This window comes from Betta splendens, chromosome 8 (genome assembly GCF_900634795.4).
Source record: "Betta splendens chromosome 8, fBetSpl5.4, whole genome shotgun sequence".
NCBI classification, from domain to species: Eukaryota; Metazoa; Chordata; class Actinopteri; order Anabantiformes; family Osphronemidae; genus Betta; species Betta splendens.
This window is the reverse complement of record NC_040888.2, coordinates 2,972,971-2,996,401: the sequence shown is the minus strand read 5'-3', so window position 1 is coordinate 2,996,401 and position 23,431 is coordinate 2,972,971. Positions and strand designations below refer to the sequence as shown.

General features: G+C 51.3%; 1 protein-coding gene across 2 annotated transcripts in view; it reads right to left on the bottom strand.

The window, feature by feature from the left end:
• LOC114860819 (protein kinase C beta type) overlaps positions 1–23,431 on the bottom strand; it is a 52,552-nt gene that overhangs the window by 21,599 nt on the left and 7,522 nt on the right. For both annotated transcript variants that reach the window (XM_029159731.3, XM_029159730.2), the window contains exons 3-12: positions 16,669–16,751; positions 12,945–13,056; positions 12,740–12,868; positions 9,835–9,991; positions 9,140–9,274; positions 7,550–7,646; positions 4,644–4,787; positions 1,295–1,468; positions 767–858; positions 7–69 (exon numbers count right to left, since the gene is read on the bottom strand). In XM_029159731.3, the coding sequence (XP_029015564.1) occupies positions 7–69; positions 767–858; positions 1,295–1,468; positions 4,644–4,787; positions 7,550–7,646; positions 9,140–9,274; positions 9,835–9,991; positions 12,740–12,868; positions 12,945–13,056; positions 16,669–16,751 (1,186 nt within the window). The remainder of the gene's footprint in view (positions 1–6; positions 70–766; positions 859–1,294; positions 1,469–4,643; positions 4,788–7,549; positions 7,647–9,139; positions 9,275–9,834; positions 9,992–12,739; positions 12,869–12,944; positions 13,057–16,668; positions 16,752–23,431) is intronic.

The following is a 23,431-nucleotide window of genomic DNA, read 5'->3' as shown; positions in this document are numbered from 1 at the left end:
GCTCACCTGTAGATGATGCCCTTCGTGTGCAGGAAGAACAGGCCGATGGCGATTTCAGCGGCGTAGAACCTACACGCAGGAAACCGGCATTGATTAGAAGGAGACTAAGTGAAAGGAGGAGGAGGAGGAGGAGGGGGGGGGGTGGCTGTGTGAGGTGTGTGTTGGCGTAAAGGTCGGCCATGTCTCCCTGAGCTCAGAGCAGCTGATGAGATCAACAGGAGCTCGGACGCTCGGCCTTGTTTCATGAAAGCGTCACCGACCGCCGTCTGACGAACGGTGGAACAGTTCGGTGGCCGTTGATGAAGGAGCTGCTCGTGGACTCGCCTTCACCGAACCTTCAAGCTGATTCCCTTCAAGGCGAGCGAAGGGCAAACTGCTCCGCGGCGCTCGCTTCCTCCCGACAGCCCGCTCCTCGAACGCGATCGCCCGCAATTACACGCCGCGGGTTCGGAGGTGTTTCACACGCCAGAAAGTCCTCCGAAGCCGCGGGATCACGTTCATTCCTTTGAAGTTCCGCGGAGCAGCAACGTGCATCGAGGCGAACAACAGTCTTTCAGCCCCGGGGCTCTGCTCCGGCTGCTCATCCATCACCTGAGCCCGACAGACGGCTGATGGCTCATTCAGTGAGATTAAAAAAAATGTGACTCTACACCTTTAAGCAGAGGATTAAGATTTGATGTTATGACAGCACTGAAAAGTATCGGCGCTTTTATCTGTAGGCTTTGTGTGTGTGTGTGTGTGTGTGTGTGTGTGTGTGTGTACTCACACAGCATGGGGCTCTTTGAACTTGCCGACCTGCTGAATCTGATACATGAGATCTCCACCGTTTATGTACTCCATGACAAAATACAGACGGTCCTGGGGAGCGATGAGAGGTCAGACAGAGGGACAGAGGTCAAACGTGGAGGTCGGCAGTGAGATCTCAGAGACGGCGGCTGTTCATGGAGAGTGACAGGTGCAATGAAAGAGGAATGAAGTTCGGATCTAGACGGAAAACCGCCAGAAATGAAAACGGGGGGGGGGATAAAAGGCGGAGATGGAGGATGATGGCGGCGAGAAACAGGCGATTGAGTTGTTGTCTGTGCGGGAAAACAGCAGCATTAATTCAGGAGCCGAATTCGCCTCCATTATCTGCAGAAATTGCCAATAAGGCGCAGAATGTGAGGGAGCGTGGGGGGATTTGGTGCGCGTTTGGAGGGAATAGTGCGGCTGCGATGATGGATTGTGGGCCTCACAGGGAGACGCTCAGCCCCAGATGAACACGGCAGGGGGCAAACAGGAAGTGGGGACCCACCATGGTCTGGAAGGTGGAGTGCAGCTGCGTCAGGAACGGCGGCTTCCCGGCCAGCGCCAGCACTCTCTTCTCCACCATGGTGCACTCCACGTCGTCGTCCTGGATCACCACGTCCTTCTTCAGGATCTTTATCGCGTACAGCTCCTCGGTGCCTTTGCGCTCCGCGAGCATCACCTGCGGAGCAGAAGGCAGCGCTCAGCGGCAGCAGGGGAAGTGAGGGGAGCGGCGGTTGAGAGAGAGCGAGACCCGGAAAAGAGCTGCAAAGTCCCGACTCGTCGCTCTGTGAGACGTTATTTGAGGAGAGAAAAGCTGGGAAAGGTTGAAGGAGGCGATTAGGCTCCTTGACATGATACATGAACACTACTACAGGTATCATCATTAGCACAACGCTGGTGTATTTACTTGAGGTTTGACTCCATAAAGGCAGTGGGATTAAAACGTGTGAAGGAGAGGAGAGAGGCCGACGGCAGAATCCCTTCTAATGTAAGTGTGGAGTCCAGGACACATGTGGAGCACATCTGCGTGGCTGCAGATGCACAGACTGTGACCCCGTCAACGAGGCGCAAACGTCCTCCTCCTCCTCGTTTTGGCCGCTTCTCTCGTTCCCTCGCTCTCTCTGCGTCACTCAAACATTTCATCTTCTATCTAACGCTTCTATCTCTGCGTTGTGGGACTGTAGCTCCCACGAGGCTAATTGAGTGCTGAGACCTCAACAAACGAGCTGTCGTTTCATCGTCAGACCTTATATGTGAATCTGCATAAGGACAAAAGGAATGCAGTGAAGTGATTTCCTGCTGGTCACTGCTTGGTCGGTGGGTGGATGGCGACCCTATGTAAATACAAACTCTCATTCTGTACAAAGAGGAAGGACACCATCTGGCTCAAGGCTTATTTTATGCAGCCGCACGGACAAGGACGCCGGAAGAAGACGAAGCATCCTTAAAGCAGATGCCTCCGCGCCGCACGCACACAACCCTAAAGCGGGAGCTCCTGAAGACGCGTCACCTCCACCACCTCCCGAGGATTCAGTTCCTGAACGTCAGCCTGAAACGGCCTCGTTCATTCATACACCGCCGCGTGAACCGTCGCCGTTGGCAACGCCTTCTCATCCAGGGAACGTGCGCAGGGTCGACTGTCACGGCCGTGAGCGATGCCGCTGTCTCTGCTGACCTTGCAGAGGGAAATGAATGGAGGCGCTGGCCGGCGCCGTCGTATTAAAGCGGCTGTGTTGTGTTATAGAGAGCTGTCACAAAGTGCATGTCGCCATTACTGCAGGACGGAGTCCCAGACGGAAGGAGGGCGACGGCCCGGCGGCACCGAATCGCTGCAACGGATCCTTCTTCTCCTGGGCTTAGTTACACAATGGGTGGAACAGCTCATGTTTTCACTACAGCGACCAGTGGAGTCGGTCTAGACGAGCATCAAAACTATTTTTAGTTCACGCTGCTTCTTCTTTTTAAACAAACAGCATGAGGTCATGTGAAGTGACAGGTCGGGTGAAGTCATCCTGCATCGTCAGCACCGCGCGGACCCGCGTCGAGTGGTGGCATCACGGCGGGTCGAGCAGCGCTTCAGTCGCGCGTTAACGACCAGGAACCACGGCAGAAAAAGCAGGAGGTGGAGGAACGGGCGCATCTGTGTGTCAACAGAATCAACAGAACTTCAGCAGCTCTGAGGTCAACAACGGGCGGCAGCGGTAGAGCAGCTCATTATGCAGGAAGAGTCAGGAAGGTGAATATCTCATCTGGGAACAATGAAGAGGAGAGCGTCAGGTCCACGCGGGGACTGAGAGGAACCTTAGAGGAACCGTAGAGGAACCTTAGAGGAACCATAGAGGAACCTCAGAGGAACCGTAGAGGAACCGTAGAGGAACCTTAGAGGAACCGTAGAGAAACCGTAGAGGAACCTTAGAGGAACCTTAGAGGAACCGTAGAGGAACCTTAGAGGAACCGTAGAGAAACCATAGAGGAACCGTAGAGGAACCTCAGAAGAACCTTAGAGGGAACCTAAGAGGAACCTCAGAGGAACCATAGAGGAACCATAGAGGAACCGTAGAGGAACCTCAGAGGAACCGCAGAGAAACCGCAGAGGAACCTCAGAGGAACCATAGAGGAACCGTAGAGGAACCGTAGAGGAACCTTAGAGGAACCTAAGAGGAACCTCAGAGGAACCATAGAGGAACCTTAGAGGAACCGTAGAGGAACCTTAGAGGAACCATAGAGGAACCGTAGAGGAACCTCAGAAGAACCTTAGAGGGAACCTAAGAGGAACCTCAGAGGAACCTAAGAGGAACCTCAGAGTAACCTTAGAGGAACCTTAGAGGAACCTAAGAGGAACCTTAGAGGAATCGGAGACGACGCGCCTCCGAACGATGGAGACTCCGCTCGGTTGCCTCGGTGTGGCTTTAAATGCCTGTTGCCATGGAAACAGGCAGCCCGCACACTCTTAATGAACACAATGGTCTCACTCCGTCTCCCTCGCTGTCATTCTCCCTCCCTCTCTCCTCCCTCCGCTCTACCCTTCATTTACCCAATCTTCTCTCGCGCCGCATCCCCTCATTCTCGCTGCCTCTCGCCTTGATTTCCATTCATCGGCGTCAGTTTTCCTCGTCAAGGCCGCTCTCTGCTTCTCATTCAGTCAGACATTTCTACCTCTGTCTGTATTCATTCATGTCAACGTTGCCCCCTCTCACATCTCTCTCTCCACGTGTCACGTCATCTTTCTGCACCTTCATCCGTCTCCACCTGCGCTTCACTCCTTCCCACCGACTCTGTGCTAATCTCTGCACGTGGATCCTTCAGATTCATCATCAGATTAAATGGCTCCAGTGCACAGAGGCACACAATGCTCACAGTAGATATCCACCATTAAACAGAGGTCTAGTAAACAACATGTGATTCATAATATATAAGCCCTATAATACATTATAGCTTCATAATGAATAAACCCCAGATGAAAGACGCTTCATTGGCTGCAGGTGTGACTCGGATGCGTCACCCGCGTCCTCTTGCCCAGTCTGACCTGGGATCAGCTCCAGCTCCCTGCAAGGCTCAAGGAGAAGCAGGAAGCGCTGACGGACGGGTGGACGGACGGATCGAATGGTCCGGACGCGCATCGGGACGAGTCAGGAACGATGGACGCTCCAGACATGACAGGTTGTAGAGGGAGCGCTGCTGCCGTTTCACCGTGATCGTGAGGAGAAGCCACGTTTTCCTCCAAAGGCCGAGCGACACACAGCAGCTTCTACTAATGTAGATCTGTGGAGAATGGCTGCCGTTTTGCACCTGTTGGCAGCTTAGTCATGTCCTCCCGCCTGGTTTCACTGTTTACGTGAGAGCTCCACCCTCACCTTTCCGAAGCTGCCCTTTCCCAGCACCATCAGGAAGTTGAAGTCAGAGAGTTTCATGCGGTCCTGGTTCCCGTTGGAGTCGAAGCGGGACGCAGCATTGGCCGACTTCCCCTCCGTGTTCTTGCCTGGACCAATTTTAGCCCTCTAGAGGAGGAGACAGACAAGAGGAGCCTTTAAAACAGCAAGAGATTCACGGTTTCCTGTTTCATTAGTAGGTTTTACTTGTAGCTACTGCTGCATATGTTCATAGTTCATTCATCCAAAGAAACAGTTTGAATCATTGTCACTAAATAAATGACATTGACCAAAGAATCTTTAATATGCCAAAGATTAAAAAGAAGCTTTTCAAGGTTTATACAATTAATAATTCACTGAGTACAAAAACAAACCGTCAGAGGACAAACACACAAGTCTGACGTGAAACATAAAAGCTCCTCAAACCCCAAACAGAGATGTGTCTGCTGTCGTGTTCAGCCTTCCTTCTATTAGACTTCAGGTATTGTGTCCAGGCTCTTTACACGGCCCATAACAAACACGGCCTCCCTGTGAATCTGCCGCTCTACTCCATCACCGCTGTCACCACTTCCGCTGTTTCTGTCCTTCAACCACCGTCTCCCACTTATTCGGGGAACATTGTTGAAGCGCTGCTCTAAACCAATTCATTCCTCCATCGCTTTCATAACTCTGTCTCATCTCTGATTTCTTTTATTCATGTTTAAAAGCCACGTTTCTTTTTTTTTTCTTTCTTGAATCATCGTAAGACATTAAAGGCATCATGTTGTGTTGCTGGTGTGTTGTAAACTTTTGGCTCCTGAATTAGAATCAGTTTATTCCCAAGGCCCAAAGGAGATGGTGCCTGACAATGTATCTTAATAACATGAGTTAAATATTATTCTAGCCCCAAACTGAAACCTTAAATCAAACACAATGTGGACCCTGGACACCTGGAAACAGATGTATGAGGCATTTACCCCCTCATCTCGTCTCAAGCCAAATGCTTTGCTGCTTCGTGTGTGTGGGCGAGCGATGCCTCCCATACGCTTCTCGGCTCATCAGTGGATGAAAGCTCTATCTGTTTCCATCTGTTGTGACAGAAACACAGACGCGCGTGCACAGCGAGGGGCAGTCGAGGCGTTTCTGTGCAGCAGAGCGAGGCCTCGGAGCCTCGCTACGAAAGGGCTGGATGGGGACGGGAACAGCTGATTAATCGTGCAGACACGGGGTCGCACCCGCGTTTGTGGATATGGAGATTAGCAACATTATGATGTGTCCCATGGAAAAAAAGTCCAACAAATCAGCGGCGGAAGTGCTGCAGTCAGCTCTGCCCGCGGTCGCACTGAGTTATGGCCACCTCCATCATCACATTCTGTTGTTTGGTAATTATAATGGATGCAAAGCATGCTGCATGGCCCCCCGCTGTGAGCTAATCTCCCCCCGTCGGCCGCGCGTCTCGTTCCCTGTACCTGCATTCAATCCGGCCGTGCCCCGTTCACACCCTGCACACGAAAAGCACCAAATATGAAGCTATAAATGCACGGAAGCAGAAGTGAGAGGAGTCATATCCGCTAATAGCGTTTAATATGAACAGTAACTAGGAATTTGAGCTCAAGTTCGGTGGTGAGGACGGTGAAGGACGCGCATCTCCTCCTGTGCGGTGGAAGGAAGTAGGTCGTGTTACCAAACTAAAATCTCTGTTTATCACAGTGTCTTTTTCTGTTCTCTGCTCCATCTTTCAAACGGCTTCAACCCAGAGGTTGCGTGTTTGTGTGCGTGATAGCCGCCCCCCCCCCGGAGAATGTGTGCGTCTGAGACCCACGACCTTGAGAGGACGGCGGCGGCGAGGGAGCGGATAAAGAGAGAGAGACGCAGGACGGAGGCTCCGAGGGCGACGGAGGTCCAGGAAGAAGAGTGAAGGAGAGACGAGAGGCTGAAGACGGAACGGTGGCAGCCACGATTTAGACCAGGACGCGTCCCAGCATTTATTTAAACTAAAACCCAGCATTTATTTAAACCAAGATGTCGTCCCAGCATTTATATAAAACTACGACAAAATGCAAAGTGCCCGACGAGTTTGGAGCGCTGAGCTTCTGATGTTTTGTGGCTTGGTGTGAGTGAGACAGAAGGAGACGAGGAGGAGGATCTCAAAGCGGGGTTTTCCTCTCCTCGCTGCCAAATGTGTTGATGAGCGGCCTACTGGTCAGCCACACACACGTCTGGACCCGCGGCCTGCCAGGCCGGATGCCGCTCGCCTGCCAAGTGCTAACAGCTCTCCCAGAGAGGCTCTGGCGCCGACACACAGGCGCACAGAGCGCGCACACAAACACACAGAGAAACACACACACACACACACACACAAAAACACATACACACACACACACACACACATGCACGCACACACAGAAAAAAACATACACACACACACACACACATGCACGCACACACACACAGATACACACACACACAGAAAAACACACACACACACACACACACACACAGAAAAAAACATACACACACACACACACACATGCACGCACACACAGAAAAAAACATACACACACACACACACACACATGCACGCACACACACACAGATACACACACACACACAGAAACACACACACACACACACACACACACACACACACACACACACACACACACACACACAGAAAAAAACATACACACACACACACACACACACAGATACACACACACACACAGAAACACACACACACACACACACACACACACACACAGAAAAAAACATACACACACACACACACATGCACGCACACACACACACACACACACAGAAAAAAACATACACACACACACACACATGCACGCACACACACACACAGAAAAACACACACGAACAGATAAACACACACACACACACACACACACCTCAAACTTCTGCCGCAGCTCCTCGTTGCCCTCCTCCCCCTCTGGAGCCACGGGGACGTTGAAGTACTCGCCTTCTTCCTGCGAGAGCATCTTAAACCTGCAGAGAGAGGACATTTCCAGTCCAATCGAATCAATTCCCAATTAGCTCACATTAGTCGGCAATTTAGGCCTTTGACGGCTGCCGTTAGCTGGAGCTGCTGTCAGCCGAGTCCCGGAGATGATTACTTCTAAGTCACTCTCCTTCATGAAAAGGAGCACAGCTGAGATCGATTCACGCAGTTTTTCCACCTCGGATCCGTAACAACTGAGGCCGTGTTTCGGATCAAGTTTGACCTATTGTGATTTGGTAAACTAAGTGGCACCTGCTGGTCCCTTCACTCCCACAGCAGAACCTTTGTGAGCTGCAACAAGCTGCTCACTCTCCACATACGAAAACAAAGCTCAGACTGTGTGGCTCACGTCTCACGACGTCTTCTCGCTCCCGACTTTGCCTTTTGATCCGTTCTACCTCAGTTTTAAGCAGTTTGAAGCCCATTTCGACTGTATCCCCCTATAGAAGGCAATAGCATGTGATGCCAGCAGGTGAGAGGCTTTGGAGCCGCACACAGACACAGATGAAAACCAAACCTGCACAGGTTCTCTGCTCTGAAAGGCAGGTTTTTAATGGCATCTCTCCACCTGAACTCATGCACCTTAAACGCTGGCATCTCATTAAAATCCCTGACAGGGAGGCATCAGCAAGAAGATTCAGAGATACAGACTGAGCTGGAGTTTGGGGGGAGGAGGTGGTGGGTGGGTGGGGGGGGGGGTGCAGAGAGATAAGGAAGCAGAGATAGACACAGGGCAAAGACGCTTTGGAGCGGAGCATCAGCACAATGGGAGCCTGAGCAGCTCCAGCTGTGATGTCACCTGCGAGGTCACCTCCATCCCTCTATCCATCCACCCTCCACCCCGAGGCCTCACCATCCATCCATCCATCCATCCATCCATCCATCCATCCATCCATCCATCCCTTCATTCATCCCTTCATCCATCCCCCCTCCCCCCATGGCCTCACCATCCATCCATCCATCCATCCATCCATCCATCCATCCATCCATCCCTTCATTCATCCCTTCATCCATCCCCCCTCCCCCCATGGCCTCACCATCCATCCATCCATCCATCCATCCATCCATCCATCCATCCATCCATCCATCCATCCATCCATCCCCCCCCCCCCATGGCCTCACCATCCATCCATTCATCCATCCATTCATCCATCCACCCCCCCCCCCCCGTGGCCTCAACATCCATCCATCCATCCATCCATCCATCCATCCATCCATCCATCCATCCATCCATCCACCCCCCCCCCCCGTGGCCTCACCATCCATCCACCCCTCTATCCCTTCATCCATCCCCCCTCCCCCCGTGGCCTCACCATCCATCCACCCCTCTATCCCTTCATCCATCCCCCCTCCCCCCATGGCCTCACCATCCATCCATCCATCCATCCATCCATCCATCCATCCATCCATCCATCCATCCCTTCATCCATCCCTTCATCTCCCCCTCCATCCACCAACCCCCACCCCCCCTCCATCTCACCATCCATCCACGCCCTGCTTCTGGAGCTCCGAGATGCCGAAGGACAGAGACCCCATGAAGTCGTTGCGGCTGGTCAGGTCCCAGTCCCACACCTCCACCGACAGGCGGCGGTCCTTGTCGTACTCCTTCAGGTGGCTGGAGGAGAGAAGGAGCGGTGAGCGGCGGCATACGTGTGTTCTCCCTCCACCATTAAAAGCGCTTTAACTTTTAGAGGCCGACGAGAAACTCTAATTTAATTGTGTCCTTCCATAATAATTTGTGCACTCTGAAGGGCGCCGAGTCTCATTACCCTGATAATCAGATACACTTCATTTCCCAAATAGCCTGAAGAAAAGTAGCTGTCTGTTATTGTTTCAAATTTTCCACCTATCCAGATTGTTATTGCGATGTTAGATTGCATAATTGGCAAAAAGGCCGTTTGAATCGAGCATCTGCACCCAGTTCCCTGAAAAGGCTTCTTTCTGTCTTCTTCTTATCGTCCTATCGAAGACGTAACAGGAGCCAAAGCCGTAAGGAAGGACTGATGAATCAAGGAGCCAGATGTTTCCATCCCAGCGTTTGTGCTCACACGTGCTTGGAAACACAACATAATGCAACGCTTCAAACGCGATGCCAGAGAAGATAAAACTGGTGGAGGGAAAGAAAAGACAGACACAAAGACGCGTTTCACCACATGTGGTGGAACCAAGCCTCACAATTTAAAGGTCTCGTTCCAAACAGGGTTGAGGCAGCACTTTATGGTCTTGGTCTTCTGTTTGCTCTCACTTCGAGGATCTGGGATCAGTTTGAGCTTCACGTAGGGGTCTGACAGACCATTGGGGTCCATAGGAACCAGATTCCGGGCCTCTTTGACTGGGAGCAGAAAGAAATGAGAAAAGAGAGAGAGAATTTTAGATATAAAAAATACTGATTAGATTTTAGTTACTTCACCATATCTTTGCATTTATCAGGTCCAAGTGTTTTAATTTAACGGATGTAACACAAGTCTCTGCAACCAACTAACAGATTTATGCACAAACACAGGCGTCCGAACCCCCTGAGTTGTACCAGCGGTTAAAGCCTCGGGTTCCAGATCTGTCTTTAATGACCATGTAGACGGATGAAGGTTGCCAGCTCCAACACTAATCCTTCTTTTGTGGGTGTCTGTTACTGGGCCGTAATTGTATTCCAGCGGTGTAAAATCCCCAGTGACTGAGCTTGGAGTGTGTGTGTACAGTGTGTGTGTGTGCAATTACTGTTGCTGGTCAAGTTGTGAGGTCACATCCAATTACCAGAAACAGGGCTGGTGGTGTGTGAGTTAGACGGCTCGACACACACACACACACACACACACACACACACACACACACACACACACACACACACACACACACACACACACACACACACACACACACACACACACACACACACAAACCAAACTTGGGCCACGTTCAAGTTCTGCTTCAGATCCAGGAAGCGGGTCTCTTCTAGATCAGTCCTCTGGCTCATTGTAACTAGAGCACACACTGAGAGGGGAAACCCGCCCCGCGTGAAAAACCACAAGGCTTCAGAGAAATTAGGCGCCCGCGCCATTCGGCGCTCAGGGAGGTTAACCGCAGCAGCGAGACAACGGCCGGCGCCGAGCCCTCGACGGAGTGGCTCCATAAATATTAGATGATGCCCGTTAAAGTGACCACCACACGCCCAGCAGGCTCCCAGGGCACTCATGGAGGTAAACACAGCAGTGTGTTTGCACCACCCCGGACGTGGAAAACGCCTGTCGGCCGCTTCTTTGGATCCTCCTTTCAGACTCAGTAATCTGCTGCTGCACACAGATTATGCATATTCTGTGTAAACAAGAGCCAAAATAATCTCCACAGGTTGGAGAGGCATTATTCAAAACATCTAGTAGTGCATAAACCACAGCGGGCCCCTGCTCTGGCTAGCGAGGGACCAGGTGATAGTGAAGCAGTGCAGAGTCTATGTGGAAGCTTTGGATTAATGTGTGTTTAGCAGTAAAAATCCTGATCAAAGCTCTCACACGAACTGCACTTTCTGGAGCCCGTGCAGTGGATGTCATTTTGTTGACGACGCTGACCCGCCTGCTTCTCGTTCTCTTCACGGTACCGAACCCGAGGACGGCAGCTGATGCTGGTGCTCCACGTCCATCCTCTCACCCGTCAGTGAGAAGGTGCTCAGCCAAGGGCCATTCATAGCAGCAACCGCTGAGACTCCAAAGCCACAGTCCACATCACGGCTCCTCCCACTGTAGCAGCCATTTCCTCCAGCTCCCGCTATGTTAAGCTGTAGCATAATTCCCAGTGGTTTGACAATTCATTCTGTGTTGCCTTTTTTTTTCTCCGTTGCAACGAGGAAGCAAAGCTGAGCACTGACGGCTGCACACTGACCCCTGTGGACGAACGCATGTACTGCATCTCCTCAGGCCCCGACTCTAAGTGTCCACAAGCTACTTTATTATAACATATGACTCAGTTTTAGTGTGTCGGCTGCGCAGATTTAAGCCTTTACTGCTTTTCCAGCAGCTGGTGTCATGTTGCTTCCTTATCATTTTCCGGCTAATGATCTGTAAACGTGGGAGGACCAGATAAAACCCAACGCGGGGTCGGGTTTACAGTGGAACGTTGTAGGGAGGACGAGGCCTCCAGAGGTTGGAGCAGATGTGTGCAGACTGGCTAAAACTTGAGCATGGGATTAGATGTGTCGAGCTGTACAGAAAGAGGAGTTAATGCCGCCACCTGGAGGCCACGCAGAGAACTACAGGAGGAGCAGCGGATGCTGCGGTTTCAAACATCAGGTGGTTCCTGTTTGTCTGAGGGCTGGGGGAACGTGAGAAGACAGAGGTCTTCGCAGGTCAGCTCCATAATGAGCTGAACATGAGCTGGTTTTTGTGGGGCTGAATGGAAAACAAGGCAATAAACCAAGGAAACAGAGGAAATACTGTGTGGCCTGGTTTGTAATACACAAAATGAGCACACACCATGTGAACCTTCAATAAGATACAGCAAGAAAAAGAAAGAGAGAAGATGCTTCCAAACACATAAACAACAACAACAACAACAACAACAGCTCAGTTGGCAGAAACATGAGACACTATGCACATATAAGACATAAAGAAAAACACTTTTAGCTGTTAACAATCTGGGCTGTGAAGAAAACCTGCCCACGGTGAGTCTCCAACACCTACAGAGACAGAAAAGATGCCGGGTCATGCTAGAACTCAGGCACCAGAGCGTCCTGCAGCTGCTGCTCTGGTTCTGCCTGTTCTGTTAAACCAGGTCCAGAACCTGCGACTACAATGAACGTCTGCATGGCCTGAACCAGGCCACGCTCTGGTTAAAGGGAAACTTCACGGGTTTGATTCAAATGATGGCGGGTAGTATTTAAGAATGAAGGGACACCACGTCAGGTAGGTCCGATCACTGCAGCTCAGCTGATTTGTCAGATGCATTCTGGGTGTTGTAGGATATGACCATTTTCAGCCACAACACACGCTTTTTATGGGTGATGTGTCGCTTCAAGCTGCTGTACAGCCTGCCGCCTTCGAGGCTACGCCAGCAGGGGGCGCCAGAGGACAGGCAGATGCACTGATGCACTTACTGGTGACGGTGAGCACGTTGGTCTTGACCTCCGCCGTGATCTGGATGCGGCCTCTGCGCTCGGTGTGGTCCGTCCCACACAGGCTCGGCACGTTGGCCACGCAGCGCTTATGGATGTTCATCATACAGTCTGCAAGCGACACACACAGACGCGTCAACGCCAACGCGGTGCACGGAGGCGGGGGGGGGGGGTGGCGGGTACGTACGCTCGCATCTCATGCCCTGGTGTATGAGGCCGTAGAGCAGAGAGCCGCAGTGGTCGCAGAAGGTCGGGCTGGAGTAGGTGTGGATCTTAAACCTGTGTTTGGCCCTTGGATCCTGGAAAGGAGGAGAGTTCTGGTTAAAGCGGAGGACGGGGGTCCAAGAGGACACGTTTCACCCGAGTGTCACCTTTCACAACCGCTTTTAGCTAAAAAAAACAAAGGCAACCGCACGTACGAGGACATAGTTTCACGTGTGTGAGCAAAAGGGAGCTCTGTCTGAAATCAGTCGGCCATGAAGTTTGTTAAAGTCCCTGTTGGAGTTCACCATTGTTAAAGCATTGTTTTAAAAGTCATAATAGGCCTTTTTATCTTACAGTTGGTTGAATATTTTGTTTCATGTAGATTATTTTAATAAAGTAGTTTTATAAACACATGTAACTGAAGCTGTGTTCATGTGTGCGACTGTGACACCTGCAACCACAGATCAGTGAGCAGACACACACCTGCTGTAAACACTAGAGCTTCAGTGGTTAGAACGCACACACATGCATGTACGCACACACACACACGCACGCACGCACACACACACACACACGCACGCACGCACGCACACACACACACAGGCAGGCAGCGGGGTCCTAATTTCCATGAATCTCCCCACATCCAAGGTCGACTGACGGAGACAAATAGCAAAACACTTAGTGCCAAGTCAGACATTTTTATGTCAATCTCGGCAGCAAACACACTGGATATGAGCGTGTTTGTTGTGTTTCATTCCTGCAGCGGGTGAATTAAACGCAGGCGTCTTCAGACGCGTGAGTGCTCGTTAAACGTGAGCGAGCGCTCACCCGCCGACTCGCTGCCCTGCGTTCGTCTGTCGGCTGCTTCTCACGGACGAGAGGCGCTGCTCGTTAAAAGGATCCTCCTCAAACCCCACAGATCAGAGCAAAACAAAGCAGGAGGAAACAATAGACATCACTGCTGCCTCCGCCTCTAATGCTGATGATTAATCAACTTAGAAGGAGGAATCTTTCATTGTGGTTCCACTTAAGAGGGAACTGAATCACGGCCACTGGCATTAACGCCCATGTGACTCCACGCATCTGACCCTCCTCAAACACGCAGCCGCTGAGCTCACAGCAGCCGCTCACGGAGCCGGAGCGCCGAGAACCCGGTGGATCCGCGCTGTCTCCGCGTTCCCTCCTTTGTTCCGCCCCAGCGCGCCGCCGTCCATCACGGCCCCCGCTCACGTCACTCGTCAGTCACGTCGACCGACAGGCGACTTCTTTTCTCTCGGCTGATTTTATTTTCCACTCACTCGTCTCCCTCCGGTGAGACTTTTGAACATTTCCACAGTGGGAGGTTTGTTACACGTCGTCCCACTAACCAGCAGAGACTCAAACAAGTGATTAATGGCACTAATAATCCAATGAAAGCCTTCAGTTTCATAAAATAGAAACTCTAGAAATGATTGAGTGCAACATACTGACAGAAACACACATAAAAGCATCAGTTCGGCGCCTCAGTGTGTTCAATTGACCAGGAAGGTCAATAAAAAGGTGTTTTTCCACCCAGTCGTGTTCAATAGCAGACGCTTTTCAATGAGCCAGAATGTCAAACGCATGTGCAGGCGCTGCAGCGGGCGATCGATGCAACGCGCACGTGTGTGCGCTCCATGGGTCCTGCTGGCTTTGAACGCATCTCACGGAGCGGAGCGGAGCGGAGCGGAGGCCGGGCCGCCGGCTCCATCTTCACGCCCTCGGCGTGCGTCCTCGCCTCCTTCCCTCCCTGCATATGCTAATCGCAGCCTCACCGCTTCCTCTCAGACGGAGCCTCTTCCAGCGCGGCCTTCGCCATCTGCAGCACCGTCACATCGTACAGCCACTGTGGCGGCGTCAGCTCTGACTCAGCCTTCAAAAGCTTTTATCCGCATTTAGAGCCGTTTAAACGCACAAGCTGAAATATAGGCTTCATTAGAGGATCACATCCCTCGACCTCTCCCTCAGGGAACCCATTCTATTAACCCAGATCTATAATTGACTTCTCCTTTTAAACATGTGTGTGACAGAGCGCCGTGGGACCGAGGGCTGATTGCTGCGCAGCGCGGCCGTCTCGCTGATGAGACGCCGCGCGATGAACCCGCTTTTAGCCGCCGTTCTTCAGGAACGTCTGCCGCTTCACGATCGAGCCACACATAACAGCGGCGAGAAAGTCTGTTTGGAACCGACAGCCGGGAAACGGCCACACAGGTGCTTCTGAAGCATAATCGGAGGGATGAGGAACCCGCTGCCGTTCCGCCGCCGGTGCAGGTGTGCGTGGGTGAAAACTCAAAGCCCACAGTTGCTATTAGCAAATCTGCGCTCCGCGACACGGTGTCAGGCCTCCGCACTCGAAAGCACAGCAGCCAAATTTAATCTGTGCCCGTTTTGAATCCGGCCTCCTCCACCTTTCTTCACCGCCCAGGTTTCAACGAGCGGCTGCAGCGCCTCTCGCGCTCCCACTGTGCAGCAGCCGAGGTCGCGGGGCCTGAGACTCATTAAGGAAGCGACACGGAGGGGGCGGCGAGGCCCCGTAATTAAGAGCCGGGACCCCCTGGGTGAGCTGCTATTTGAATAGATAAAGACACATCTGGAGGGTTGGATTGTGTAGAGTGGGAGAGATATTCAGGGGAGAGTTAAACACGCGCCAAATATAGAAAAGCAGAAGAAGAAGAAGAAGAGGGTGGATTCAGATAAGAGAAAAACCCCAAACGTTAGGTGTGATGCATGATAATTTGAGCTTTAAATACACTTCAACGACAGTAGCTGCAACCCCGTATTTCACATCCTGCTGAAGTTGGAACCAGTTAAAGGTTTTAGAAAAGGTCATCGGAAAAGTTCAACAGAAACTACTATAATAAGCTGTCGGAGGGGAAAGAGATCTATAAAAGCCGCAGATTGATCAGTTACACAGGAAGCCAGACAGAGAACAGCAGCGTTTCCTCTGGAGGCAGCTCACGGAGGGCTTCGTCGGACCGAGAGGCCGCGGCCGCGGGGACGGAGAGGACGGAGGTCCTCAGAGAGAAGGAAAGTACGGTAGAAATCAACACACGACAGCGAGGAAAGCACCACCTGAAGACACTTCCTGTCAGAGGGAGAGGGGGAAAATTCAAAGAGCGCTAATTGGATCAGACCCCACGAACTCCTCCTCTGGAACAGTGAGCGACAGCAGCGAGAGCTAAGAGTCCTGAGCAGCGCTGAAAGGCCCGCGTGGATTTCAAGCAGCCAGATCCGCGCTGCGCTCCGGTTTGTGGCCCCTTTCACAATGACTGAAACACTGCGGAGCTCCAGCGCCTCGAACCGGGAACGCCGATAAACACAACAGATCGATGCGCGGCGCTTCGCTGTTATTTATGATTCTGGACAGCGAGAGTTTCCTACATATATGAACTGATGAGTTATCAGCAGCAGGGAGCACATTTATTAGTGTGATTCTTCATTTCCTGTTTTGTTGCGCTCGTTGCCGTTTTGTTTGTGCTCTGGCTGAGTCAAATGCATGAAACGTTCCACGCTACAGAACGTCCACGTGTGTCGGGTGTGACGGCGCGAAAACGCCGCTCAAACAGGAAAACCAAAACGAGAATCGAGAGGACGCCGGCGGCGGCCGCTGGACCGTGGCGCCGGTGCTGGGGGGCGGAGCCAGCGCATCCTCGCCTGCTCCAAAGCGCTGATGTGCTGGTGTCACTTACGTCCGACGCCGGCCCCTTGTCGGCTCCTGGACACGAGAAGGTGACGAACTCATGGCAGCGCTTGTGAACCACGAAGCAACACACTGTGGAGAGAGAGAGAGAGAGAGAGAGAGAGAGAGGTTCGTTAAACAGGGCCTGCTCATCGGACACATCACACCCTCCAACGCACAGTGATCCTTCAGGACATGGGTTAAATTTAAGTTTACAGACGATGAGGAAAAGTGGCTCCGTCTCTGAATGAGCTCCTATTTAAACCAGGAGAAGCTTGAGCAGCGGCAGAGAAATGCTGTGCTTCTGTCTTAACACCCACACGCTCCTATTGTCACTCACGCACTGTTGAATCGCTGTCATCTCTGGATGAGAGCGCCGCTCAAATGGAGCATCAGCACCAACAATAGTTTAATTACTGGAATTCCCCTGGTATTAAAAAAAACTGAAGGTCGGCTATAAAAAAAGGCCAGTCTACAGGTGATCACAGGATCACAGGACGTTTGCACAGTGATGAGAAGCGCGACAAGGCTCCGCTTTGCTGTAACGATCAGCGGCGCAGTGAACGCTTCCAACAGCGACGTCCCTGATGAGCGTCAGCTCCACTGACAGGCGAAACGAACAGGGGAGCTAAAAATAGCTCAGAGCCGCGTACAGTCTGTACAAGCAAATACACACAGAGCGTAGTGAGTGAGTGAGTGAGGCCGAGGCCGCACATGCAGTGGGAATTAATGACAGACAAACAAGGTTAGAGAAAAAACATATAATAATAATATAAGGAATGGAAAGGAGAGTAGAACAGAAAATAATACAGAGGAAGTTGTCCTTTTATTATAAGAAAATAAAAACATGAAGAGTGGCCATTTGTTAGAAAAAGTAAAGATAAATGTCAAGAAAAATACAACAAGTAAATGTAGAATAATTGGCAGACTTGAAATAGACTGGGCTGAAAAGCCCCACTGTCCCTGAACGCCTCGCGCGTGCGACTGCTCAGAGAAACGGCCGCTCGTGATGCACGTTAACGCACTAAACGACTCCCAGCCGCGTCCTCGGCGGAGGCTGCAGATTCGCTCCCGCTCACAAGACGATTAGCATCGAAAGCTGTGAGAATCACGCACGCACACTCAAAAAAAGCATCTCTGCGCTCGAGTAGGACGTTCACACGATCAGCGGGCTGATAAGGAACCGCTAGGGAAATCAACTGCACTTGATTGTGTTTGCGTCGCGTACTCAGCAGAACCTCCACAGAGCCGGGCCGAGGCCGCGTTAGGACGGGTCCACATCAGCACACGCGCTTGTCATCACCGCTTCGCTCGTCCCATCAGCTCTGATCAGTAATCGGTGCTTCAGGATCAAATCATACTGTCACTGCACAAGTCTGCACCTCAGGATCATTTACATGTGTGGAGACCAGAATATTTAATTCTATTCCATTCTATTATGTTGTCAAACCTGCAGTGATTGGAGGGATTACACACACACACACACACACACACACACACACACACACACACACACACACACACACACGCACGCACGCACCTCAACATTACTTCACTCCCACTCAATATCTTCTCTTTGGTCACACCACCCACTCACTGTGATAATACCACACATACAGACCGCCCACACATTACAATGATATTGCAGATTGAATACTCAGAGTGCGGGTGGAGGGAGAGAGGCAGCGGCGGAACGGTGAGAGCTGGGTGCACATATTGCTTCAAGGCAACTGCTCTTTTGGTGTAGTGCTACTGCCAAATCCCCGACCAAAACACACACACACACACACACACACACACACACACACACACACACACACACACACACACACACACACACACACACACACACAATGTGGCCCTGGGGCGAAAATAAACTCAACATGAAAATAGTCTGCATCCACCACTTGTAGCTCAAAGTTTCATCCACTCTGACCTGATCAAGGCCAAGTTTAACGTTTTAATTAAAAAATCTTTTCTTGATGCCATAGTCTCATTTTTCATACATGCAATGGACGGCTCTTCAGCGATCAAAGTGTGCAAAATAATTTTCCTCTGGGATTAGTTTTTTGAATGTTGAATCTGGAAACACAGATGACTTACAATCTGCACTGCACCTGAATGCATCAAAACACACATCATGATGGTCTCGTTGTTCATCTCAGCTGGAGGAATTGAAATTGGGCCTTAGGTGAGAGTCACCTCCTAAATGCTGCTGGTCCTCAGTCTGTCTGTTTTCCATTTTTAATTGCAAAGCCAAGATAAAAGAGCATCCTTTCCCATAATGCACCTGCACTTCTCACAAACTCCGCCCCCCTGTGACCTCTGGGTTCTTAGTCTCAGTCAGTGTGATTCTGGTGTAGCTGGCGGGCTGCCCATGGGCCTTGATTATTCATAGTGTACATCAAATATACATGGACACACACACACACACACACACACACACACACACACACACACACACACACACACACACACACACACACACACACACACACACACACACCACTCAGCGCTCCGGGTTCCTCCTCCGCCAACACTCAGGGACCTCACAGCTGGCGGCCGAGCGGCACCGACACGGACACGTGGGGCAAAGGTTCATATAAACTCTAAACGTTGTATTCGCTTTGCAAACTCAATTCTGTGTTCCAAAAATGTTGTCTTTGCACAACATCCACATGATTTGTAGACTGACTGATCCCAGAAGTGGATCGACATCTGTTAAAAACCAACAACTCCACCGTCATTAGCATTTTCTGCCGTCTCGTCCTCTCTCTCCTCCCTTCAGTATATTCTGTGTATGAAACGCTGGCAGAACTGATGCTGTGCTTCTTCTCTAATCAGCTGCCAATACGCGTGTGTGTGTGTGTGTGTGTGTGTGTGTGTGTGTGTGTGTGTGTGTGTGTGTGCGTGCGTGCGTGCGTGCGTGTGTGGCAGCAGCGGTGACATGTTGTACAACCATGTCCCAGATTTAGATGCTGTGGGATTCGTTCAACGCCGCGTCGCTCTTTAGTCAGACGTGTTCTTGAACGCGTCACCTATAGCAGCGTACATGCAGACGCACGGGGCTCCAACACTCCAATGTGACCCAGCGACAAATACATGACCTGGAAGTGACCTATAGGTGAAGGCCGACGAACGAGGAGGGCTTCAGTCGAACACAGATGATGTAGGAGTGGACTTAGAGTCTGAGGAATGGAACCCAGTTCCAGCAGAAGCTGTGGCCTCCAAACGGGGGACGTAACGCATGTGGGGGAGTCTCCGGCTCCACGTTCCCTCATAATCAGGCCACTATGTAAAAATGGGACAGTGAACACAGAGCGTCTGCATTCGGAACAGTCAGGCTGTTACTTTCTGTCTGACGGCGTGGAGGGAGGTTCCAGGTGAGCCAGGCTACGGAAGCTGCTCTCCCACTGGCTCCGAAGAGGAAACGTCCTGTTGAGTGGAGCCGACGCAGACGCAGACGCAGACGCAGACGCAGACGCAGAGCAGAAGAAGAAAGGCGTGACGACGAAGAAGAGAAGGCACGAAGAAGAAAGTCAGTAGTGTGAAAAAACACACCGTTCAGCTCGGGCACCTCCCCGTGTGTGTGTGTGTGTGTGTGTGTGTGTGTGTGTGTGTGTGTGTGTGTGTGTGTGTGTGTGTGTGTGTGTGTGTGTGTGTGTGTGTGTGTGTGTGTGTGTGCGGGCTTATATAAGGGGGCTGAACATCCTACGCTAATGTATAAATACCCACGATGCCGCTGGTGAAGCAGGGAGAAGGGTCATAGTGATTCAGCACACCCATATCACTCCTCCTCTTTTCTCTCCTTCCCTTCCATCAATCCTCTCTCCATTCTCCACATCGAGCGTGTATGTTTGTACAGAAAACACACACACACACACACACACACACACACACACACGCACACACACACACACACACACACACACACACACGCACACACACACACGCACGCACAGGGATTTTACTTGGCAGGAAAAACCGTGACCTCGACTTGGTGATGATCAAAAGACACAGGGAAACGGTGTAAACAAAACAAATGGAGCGCGTTTCCACGGGAGCGGGTTGTGCGTTTGTCGAGCGGTGACATTCACGTCTCGTTAGAAAAGTTTGGTTGTGATAATAAACACCGGCGCCGGAGCAGCTCTGACACGTGCAGCGCTCACTTCCTGCACCTGTTGGTCTGAATCTCCTATATTTAATTAGGGAAAACCACAAACAATGAGATCTGGCCTCTCCAGGAGACACCACCGTCTGTCTGGCTCCGCGCTCCTTCGATTTCAGCCTCAGCTCAGTGCCAGCGCCGTGAAAAAAGAAAAAAGAAATGAAATAAAAAAATCTGGCACCGGCTGCTTTTCCGTGGTCCAGCCAACACCTCCACCCTTCTCCTCGCTCTCATTCACTGCATCCTTCTCCCAGCTTCATTCACTCCATCCGTCCGTTCAGCCTCCTCTCCTCACGTCCTCCTTCCTCCACTCGTCTCATCCTTTCACCCGTCGTTCCCCTGTCGTTTTAAATCGCTCGGCCACTTTCTTCCCCTGTCACGCGTTCCTTCAGTCTGTTCTGCTGCAAACGCACCGTGTGTCTAATCCACGCTCACGCAGCCACGCGGACCTGGGATCGGTCCAGTGACGGAACCGAGCCGCTCCACTGCAGCACGCGTGGGCGTTCGCTGCCGCGGCTGCACGGTTCTGCAGGGTTCTGCATGGTTCTGCAGGGTTCTCCCTGTTAGCGAGGCCGCTCCAGACAGACCCAGCTCTGAGCCCCGTCCCCTCTCACACCATCAGGCCGGTTGTGAGGCCTGTCGTCTTCACGTCTGCCTCCACCAACAACGCAACACAACTCTTCCACTAGTACCTGTGAACTAGTAAATGTGTGAATGTGTCACTTGTCTGCAATCACATAACACACATAAACAGCGTTAAGCGTTTACTTGCAGCGTTACAGCACCAGGTAAAGATAAGAGATAAGCTGAGCTTGTTGTCAAATATTTAAAGGTTGAAACTCTTGTGTTTTTTACCTGTTACCTGTGTGTGTGTGTGTGTGTGTGTGTGTAGGGCTCTTGGCTTCCTCTCACGGCAGAAGCACATCTACCTCCACAAGTTGACCTCTGAACATGTCCAGCCAACACACACACACACACACACACACACACACACACACACACACACACACACACACACACACACACACACACACACACACACACAGTACTGTGTGTAATCTCCTGTACTGTACACCAGCTTCCTCCTCTCTCCCTCCACCCTTCACTGCCACTTTCGCCGTCTCTCACTCTCTCAACTCCCCCGCAAGAAACACCTGCTGTTTTTGGGCCAGACAGTAAGAAAATAACCAAGAGGAAAGAAGAAGTTGAAGAAGCACCAGGCGTGAATGCCTGCACTATGAGCATGTGAGCGCTCGCCGCGTTTAATTTCCTGAAGGGTACAGTCATCATCCTCAACCTGCAGCTTCATCTAATCTACCGATTTGCTCATTAATTCAGAGAGAGAGAGAGGTGGTATGAAGAGGACGAGGGAGAGAGAGTGGGAGAGAGAGGACACGGGGTGAGAGTGAAGAGCTGCAGATATTAACCAGAGAGGCGATGAGACGAACGCCTTTGAAAAGCAAACAATGAGCTGAACACAAGTCGTGTCTTCTGAAGGGACACGACTTCACAAAGCCTGTTTGTGTAGATGTTACTGACGCTCCTAAACGGCTCAGATGTAAAAACAAGGAGGCCTCGCGCCGCTTGTTTAGCCAAGCAGCTCGTTTAGCTAAACGGCTTGTTTAGCCAAGCAGCTCGTTTAGCTAAACGGCTTGTTTAGCCAAGCAGCTCGTTTAGCTAAACGGCTCGTTTAGCTAAACAGTTTGTTCGTGGTGCACCCACTACCACTCATGCATCACACAAACACTCATTTATGTCCTTCACCTATTCTCACACTAGCAACAATGGCAGCAGGTGACAACTGGGTCACCCACGGTTTTGAACCAGCAACCCTCAAACCCAACGTTTGCTTGTTTGTTTGTTTGTTTGTTTGACACCAGGACATCTGCAGAAACAGTGAGGAAGAGGAAGCAAACTGTGCTCGTAACAGTCCTTCAACGAAAAATAAAATAGCCTGTAGAGGAAGTGACACTGGTCTCGCTTTGAGTTAAGATTAGAAGAAGGAAAGTGAGACGACGGCAGCTAAATGCGAAGGTTCCAGGTTCCAGTAAGAGGCCGGTCAACGCGCTACGCTGCCAAGAGAACCAGGAAACAGGACGGAACCAGACACACATGAGCACAGACGCAGTCACACGCTGTCTGTGGTAGAAATCCACTTTAAATGTGTTCTAATGGCCTGAGAAGAAAAAACATCATTAAAGTGAAGACGCTGGAGGTGGACGGGTGAAGTCATTCATTTGTAAACAGACAAAGAGACGGTAAAAGGACACTAATGGGAGGTTGAGTGGCGCGGAGACAAAGACGAGCGGAGAGGAAGCAGACGAGGAATAAAGAACGGGTCAGAAAGATTGAGGGAGTGACAGAAAAGGAGGCCTGGGATCAGCGCACTCCTGTCGGCCCCTGTCCTTGTTGCTAGGCAACCAGCGCCAGACGAACGGGTTAGAGGATCTCAGGAGCAACAGTGACATAGTTAGCTGCTCCACACACACACACACACACACACACACACACACACACACACACACACACACACACACACACACACACACACACACACACACACACACACACACCAGACGAATGCTAGAAAATGGAGCAACTATTA